This window comes from Actinia tenebrosa, unplaced genomic scaffold (assembly GCF_029948245.1).
Source record: "Actinia tenebrosa isolate PJP-AT-01 unplaced genomic scaffold, QUT_ActTen_1.0 PGA_scaffold10__47_contigs__length_13832649, whole genome shotgun sequence".
Classification (NCBI taxonomy): Eukaryota; Metazoa; Cnidaria; class Anthozoa; order Actiniaria; family Actiniidae; genus Actinia; species Actinia tenebrosa.
Window position 1 is genome coordinate 3,337,000 of NW_028292570.1, and position 8,272 is coordinate 3,345,271.

General features: G+C 36.3%; 1 protein-coding gene across 1 annotated transcript; it reads right to left on the reverse strand.

Moving 5' to 3' along the window:
- Window positions 1–229: 229 nt before the first annotated feature.
- On the reverse strand, window positions 230–8,272 carry LOC148912787 (sex comb on midleg-like protein 2). The gene is made up of 4 exons (XM_089026293.1): window positions 8,066–8,272; window positions 1,997–2,415; window positions 1,313–1,356; window positions 230–292 (listed from the first exon to the last, which is right to left on the reverse strand). Exons 2-4 carry the CDS (start codon window positions 2,409–2,411, stop codon window positions 230–232), a joined length of 522 nt encoding a protein of 173 aa, XP_088882419.1. The 5' UTR covers window positions 2,412–2,415; window positions 8,066–8,272.

The window sequence follows — 8,272 nt, forward strand, 5'->3', positions numbered from 1 at the left end:
TAGCGCACATTGAAGCTTAACCCTTCTCCAATCTTAGAACCTAACCAAAGAACAAGTCCACCGTTGAGCAAGAAGACCGACACCACATGCTCTTTATGGCATATAACAGGCAGAATAATCCACAGAGGGACGATCGCAGAAACCAACTGCTTGATAATAGCAGGAAGAGAACCTCTGAATGAGGTAGATATGTTTTTTGATTTTGTTTGGATTCGTAACGGGGCCAATTTTACAGTTTCTTCTTCTGCAGTAAATATAAATGGGTGTTTGGTTTGGGCATGGCTGGTTCTTTCTAAAAAATAATAGAAAATAGATTATGGATGGATGGATGGATTAAAATAATAATAATGTACAATCACCCACTCCCCAATACGGGCTCTCTTCGCTATAGGCACTTTCCCTCACAAGCACTACCACTATCGTATCTAGATTTAACACATAAAACACTTAAACTAAATGTGATTTTTACAGCAGGGAGGAAACCGAGGGATGGATCCCAGAGAAAACCCTCACTGCATAATGAATGGTGAGAGAACACCCCTCGCAAAACATCCACTGAAACTCAGCCATTGAAAGTGGCCACCCGACGCATATTATTAGACGCGACTCAAACGCCGACCCCAGCTGCGCCATATAATAGCTGATGGATGGATGCTAACTTAACAACATAAAAGTGCAAAAGGGCTGGCTGTGAAATAACGCACGCATAGCCTGAAACAGTCTTCAAAGAGCCTAACAGTACAATAGCGATTACTATCGATGGAGGATTTACACGTAAATTAAAATAAAATTTAAATAATGAACATTTGTTAATCGTTGCTAATTGAAGGTTGAAAAGCCTTATTTTCTTTTTAAATTTAGAAATATTTGCTCCTCTTTTAGGTCATTAGGAAGAGAACACTATGTCTATAATATCTTTCCTAAGCTTTTGGGAATTATCAAATTTTGGATGGATGGATGGATGGATGGATGTCATGGATGGATGGATGGGTGGTGGGTGGGTGGATAGATGGATGGATGGATGGATAGATGGGTGGGTGGGTGGATGGACTGGGATGGATAGAGGGGTGGGTGTGGGTGGATGGATGGATGATGGATGATGGATGGATGGATAGATGGGTGGTTGGGTGGATGGATGAATATTTGAATGGATATTTGATGAATGGATAATTGCCTGGGTTGGTACGTGGACTGATAGACTGGCAATTGATTGAAGGATCGGTTAACAAACCTAACCCACATACAATAAACAAACCAATTTTTTTTCAGAAATCTCTGATCCTTGAGTTAAATCAAGGTGTCATTCACATACCTTAAACAATTCAACTGTTGGTCCTATTTTGGATGGCATCAACTCTTTTAAAATAAACGTAAAAAAAATCTATATATCATAATATTGATTCTAAATAATAATAATGATGGGGGTTCATATATAGCGCATTTTCACATCATCTCAATGCACTCTACATTTTATGACCAGTGGAGGACTTTATGGGGTGTAAAATAAGCCGTTATTGGCAGCCATCTTAGAATCATGAGTAAATCTTAGTATATTAGTATTATGCCTCCAAATTGGGAGTTTTAGATTGATAAAAAACAGCAATGGAGAAATATTAAGATGAATAGTTATTTACATAGCCATCAGAGAAAAGTAAAGACGATGAAGATGATAATAGTGATGGTAATGGTTAGGCTTACAGTTATGACAGTTTCATTATTAGATATACATTTTTATCAAACATTTAGGGTTGATACCCCTATCCACCCTAAATGTAATAAACAGATTATCATAAGTTAGGAGCGTGATATTGTATTTATTCAATCGCTTTCCATATCATATCGCTCAATTCCTTGCAAACGTGCTTGTTTGCCTCATGATATGGAGAAAACATGCAAATAACAATGATATCGAGCCTCTTAACATGTGGTTATCTCTAGTTACACCATTTCAACAAAATTTCTGTCTGTTAAATTTTCAGAACATAATGTCACCTACCTTGCTTTACATCACATTGTTTACAAATCCTTTGACTACAGGACAGAAATTTTGAACAGCACTGAAGATTTTGAACAAATTTCTCAATGACAATCTCTCCTTTACTTTTGCGATCCAGTACAGGTAGTCTATAATAATGTTTTTTTCTCTTTCCATCTTTTTCCTTTTCTATTACTTCACTTTTTATTGTCGAACCTCTTTTTAAGGGCACCGGCACCTTGTTGAACGTGTCTTTGAAGTTTAATCCTGCTAACACTACAGCTTCGATGACTTTTGTAATTGTTTGAGAGACACTTCTATCTTGGAAGAAGTTCCGCAGAGTTTCAACTTTGCTAGGGTCAAGATAGGGTCCTGGGTTGCACGATTTTCGTACATAAACCGTAAACTTGTCATCCATTAAAGAGGACTGTGCCATGGTTCTAAAAACGTATTATACACTTGCTTTTAGAAACTATGGTATGATGGACTTTGGCAATAGACCCCTTGCACTGAGTCCCTAGAGGAATTGTTCTGGGGAACAAAACAATAGGCCATCTTCCACAGGAAAAAACAGATTCCCAAATTGGGAATTTGTTGGGAATTTCCTTGAATTCCCAACGAATTCCCATCCAATTCCCAGAGAGAATGAAATTGGGAATGTGGCACTGATTCCCAATGTTAGCTTGTTGGGAATTTTATTTTTCTATTGGGTATTAGTAGGAAATTCCCAACAATAAATCCCAACGTTGGTGTTCGAATTGGGAATTCAAGGAAATTCCCAACAATTCCCAATTTGGGAATTTTTTTCCTGTGTTCTTATGTAAAAAAATCAATCCTCTTGTACCCAGAACAATACCTCTCGGAACTATACAAGGAGACTATACACGTTCTCATAATGGCTGACGAACACAAGAAAATGATGTCACCCAGTCATCTTGCAAGGCTGCCCATTCAAAATTAAGGTGAATAGGTGGATAAGGAGGTCAAAACAAAGGGTCCATTTCTATACTTTTCTTCTATAAATACATTTCACGTGTTTTATATTTTTTATTGTGTACTAAGGCCAAAAGACCTCATTTTCATGCACTTGTCAGCCATTATCAGAACAGTGTATTGCAAAGACATCATTTACCCAGGGAGCAGGGAGCCTATGTATAAGAACTAGTCTTAAAAGTAATAAATTGACTAAAATAATGATACTTAAATACTGTCCTAACCAGTTAAGAGGCAATGTCCACAAGAATCGAACAAATTCAAGAATTCGTGGCAAGGGTCAAAAAATCAAATTCGCTCTTCTTTTAAAGTTAGATAGGCCATTATTAGATATGAATCCCTGGGTAGTTGGTTTTCGAAAATTTTATTTTATTTTCGAGAAAACTGCCACAGAAGAGGTTCGACCGAAAACCAAGCAAGAGACGTTCAAGAGGAGTGAAAATGGACAAACTTTGAACAGAGCGCGCGTAAATAATAAACCATCTATGACAATTTTTGAACTTTCTTCTTAATGTATCACCCTTTTTCGTTCATTGGACTGGATTTCAAGCTTAATGGGAAAGGGACGAATTTTTGGCGAGGGAAAATAGGAGGCCTGTGTTTACATATGCTAATTAGTTGCCTCAAAAGAAAAAAAGATTTATCTATGGGCAAGTTCTCTGATTGAAATAATATTTATACTGCAAGTTGAGGAAGAATAGATCTTTTCAAAACTTTAAAGACTGATTTGGGGAAATTAATTCTGACTGCATAGAAACCTGTTGAATTTGGTTGAAATACATGCGAAAATCACGCTTCCTGAATCAATGCAGGACTAAGGATTTTCGTAAAGATTGCCATAAAATTTACCCTGAAAACTAAGAAATTAATGTTTGTGCCGTTGTTTGAAAGTTCAATGTGGTTTGGTAAATTTAAGCTCCATTGGAAAGGTTTTGAGATTGTTGGTATATGAGCAAAAAACGCTATCTTTGGTGATTGCGTGACCAAGGTTCCACTTTACGTTCAGAAGTTTGATTACTGTAAAATTCACGCTAAAAATTACGATAGAAACGTTCTTTAAATAGCTTTATAATCTTGTTTTTCCCAAATAAGATTTGGGTCGATAAAAAGGCCGAAAGAAAAACTGTAGCTTATCGTGATGTTTAGAAGTTAGAAATGTTTGCTGGTTAAATGTGACATTGATTCACTGCCATGTTTAATTCGTTTGGTCAATGATTCCTTCATTTAACTCGAGTAGGATATTTACATAGTTTTCCATCTATCAAAATGATTGTATACTAGATTTACAACTAGAAATGTTCTAGAAAAGTCAGTCCATGAAGCAAAGCCAAATTAGAGCTGAATTTTGTGACAAATGCACCCCTTGGGCTGGCCCCACTGGCCCGTTTATTTCGATTTCATTTGACCAGTTTTTTCAAAATTTTAAAGGTCAATGTATGGCTTTTTTCGTCAATATAAAGATTTCTAAGATGTCGAGTTCAAATAGCAATAAAATTCCTTGTATTATTTATTTAAATTAAGAATCTTGACACCTGCAATCTGCTTACTCGTTTTGTTACCCAGAAACAACTCCCCATATATCTTTCTTGGCTATATTCGGTATTACTTTGCGAATTCACTTCTTCTTCTCTGTACCAACTTCAATTTTGCCAACGAGTAACGCCGTATGAAAATCTGTATGAAAATCTCTTACATGTTTGTTTTTAAACATCATGGTTTTAGTATGTACGACACAACCAAACTCAACAACATTTGCAATCAGTCACTCTAAAAATCATTGACCTTGGGTCAAGTAATCATTAGGCGGCGTAATTTATGCATATATAAACTAACTGTTGAAACCGCTTTTTTATCGACCCAAATCTTTTTCGACTAAAACAAGATTATAAAGCTATTTAAAGAACGTTTCTATCGTAATTTTTAGCGTGAATTTTACAGTAATCAAACTTCTGAACGTAAAGTGGAACCTCGGTCACGCAATCACCAAAGATAGCGTTTTTTGCTCATCAGTACCGACAATCCCAAAACCTTTCCAATGGAGCTTAAATTTACCAAACCACATTGAACTTTCAAACAACGGCACAAACATTAATTTCTTAGTTTTCAGGGTAAATTTCATGGCAATCTTTACGAAAATCCTTAGTCCTGCGTTGATTCGGGAAGCGTGATTTTCGCATGTATTTCAACCAAATTCAACAGGTTTCTATGCAGTCAGAATTAATTTCCCCAAATCAGTCTTTAAAGTTTTGAAAAGATCTATTCTTCCTCAACTTGCAGCATAAATATTATTTCAATCAGAGAACTTGCCCATAGTTAAATCTTTTTTTCTTTTGAGGCAACTAATTAGCATATGTAAACACAGGCTTCCTATTTTCCCTCGCCAAAAATTCGTCCCTTTCCCATTAAGCTTGAAATCCAGTCCAATGAACGAAAAAGGGCGATACATTAAGAAGAAAGTTCAAAAATTGTCATAGATGGTTTATTATTTACGCGCGCTCTGTTCAAAGTTTGTCCATTTTCACTCCTCTTGAGCGTCTCCTGCTTGGTTTTCGGTCGAACCTCTTCTGTGGCAGTTTTCTCGAAAATAAAATAAAATTTTCGAAAACCAACTACCCAGGGATTCATATCTAATAATGGCCTATCTAACTTTAAAAGAAGAGCGAATTTGATTTTTTGACCCTTGCCACGAATTCTTGAATTTGTTCGATTCTTGTGGACATTGCCTCTTAAATTATGTATATCTAATGTAGCCTTACACGTCACAGTCATAAACTGTATTGTAAGTAAAATAATTATACTTCTTAAAGGGGGACTAGCACGAAATTTGGTCAATTTTAAACGCCAATTTCTTCACCCCAGGTGGTGATATATAACCTGATTTTTCTTATTTCACGGAAATTTCGTCCATTTAGGAAGAAAACGGTTAAATTTTCGACTTAAAACTCATGAAAAATCGCTGGTCGCCATTGCTTCGTTGTCGCCTGCCGAGTCCGCAAGTTTGCGTCAGCGGTTTCTTCTTGTGACGTCACTTACTCAACAAGCGTCTTGTAAACTAGTAAAATTAAGTAGGTACCATGGCGGATGAGAGCTATTCTTGGAGTTCTTCCAACGTTTCTGAGAGTTCTGGCTCAGACCTAGAAGAATTATCTATTTCCACTGGTGCTGAAGACTTTGAGCCGATGGCTACTCAAGAAGAAAGCCTGAAATATCAACGTGAAGTAGCCGTAGAAGAAGAGCAACTTACTATGTTGAACAAACGCTTTGAAGAAGAGGTGGAAGTTCGCTGAATCATCGTATTTTCAGTCGTATCTCCAGTCGCATTATCAATCGTATTTGAATCATCGTTCGTTAATTGATAATTATATAATTGTTTACCCATACCCGTTCATATTGTGTTTTTGCGATGACTTACTATTTCAATGTACCGTCTAATTCAAGCAAATCAGAACATATCTTATTTGATAGATTTTCGCACGTTACTGTGAGCTGTGAGTTGAAATAAGTGACTTTTGTTTCGGTAAACACCACAAAAAAAGCCACATTGTTTTAAAGCATTTTGCTTTTAATTTACGGACTTGGCTTGCAATCCATTGATTGAAATATTACGACTCATTGATCAATAAACAATGCATAATGTTGGCGCAATCTGGTCGCTTTAATATAATATGTCGGCGCGCCGCGAAAAGTTTCACTCAGATGAATATAAAGGTATTAAAAAGCAAGCAAGAGTATGCTGATCCTATGAAGTTATGATAGTAATTGCAATTTTGAATTCTCACCACTACCTACCTAAAATCTTAAGAGTATTATAATTTTTTGGCTAAAGCGTAAAGAAGTTTAGGCTGATCACCTTTCGGCGGCTTCTGTCACTGATAAGTTCGTCCTGACTGTTGATTTCGGGCTTCCAAAGGGTTGGTACAGATCCCGGCTTTAGTATTCTCTTTGAGCCTTCCACATGCACTGCTCTTTCAAAGCAGCTATCCTCAAAATGCTCAGAGCTCACAGTGAAACGATTTTCAGGCTCGAAGTTAAGGCGATGCAACGTGACAAAACGCTTCCACTTCGCGTGTTCCTGCTTGTGAATCGGCGAAGAATGCACTGAAATGCCATTTTTTTGGATCAGATTTATTACTGCATCCCTGAACCACACAACAATTAGATGGCAATCTTAATAGCTTTCAATTTTTGAGGAAATAAATACAGATAAAGCTCCGAATTACCGGCGCGCTACCCGTACTTCCTAGTCTTCCTTAGAAAAGTTCTCACGTTGATTTGTTTGGGTTGAGTAAGTGACGTCATATGCGCTCGACCCAGTTTCCCCCGAGTGAACAGACAAGCGACAACTGATTAATGGCGGCCAAGAAGAAAAACGAAAATTTAACGAATTTCTTGCGGTAATATGTAAAAAAAATGCTAAGGGTATATTTATGTAAGTAATATTGATCATAACAGCGACTTTTTGAAGAGTTTTGAAAATTTGACCAATTTTCGTGCTAGTCCCCCTTTAAATACTGTCCTAACCGGTTAAATAATGTATTTCTAATGCAGCCTTACACGTCACAGTCATAAACTATATTGTAAGTATAAACTTTTACACATAGAAAGCACTCGAATCAAGAACTATTTCACTAAAACTGCGATACATAAAGTTTTTTTGGCGCACGAGCACTTAAATCTATTTTGAGAATAGATATTAAAACCCAAAGAGGAAGCTTTAGGTCATTACAGGGGATTTTTTCTTTTGTAAATGGCGAACGCGCATCTGCTCTTTTTTTTTTTGCTTCCCTGATCTAAATCACTCTTTTCAAATACAATTCAGAACAAACAAAATACCTGAATTCAATCTAACAATCTAAATGACAGACAAGTACGTTTGAAAGCATTAAAATGGCTGAAATATTTTGTGAGTAATTTGAAGATCATACGAAGTAGCTCACTTCAATTCATCGATTATACTCAAACATTTTGTTTGAATCCCGAACGAACAAAATACTTGTAGTCAATCTAACAATATAAATGTCAGACAATTACATTTGAAAGCATTAAAATGGTTGTAATATTTTGCGAGTAATTTCAAGATCAAACTAAATAGCTCACCTTCAATTCATCGAATTATTCACAAACATTTTGACTTCATTTTGCTCTGAAGTTTTAGACTCTCAAGCTTGAACCCATTCTTATGGATAGTTTCAGTTGATTCACATTCATTAATCTGAATTTAAGCTCAAATGCTGTTTAAAATGAGCATCTTTTAGGATAAATGAAGTAAAAAAACAGTCCACAAAGGAATAATGGTACATGTGA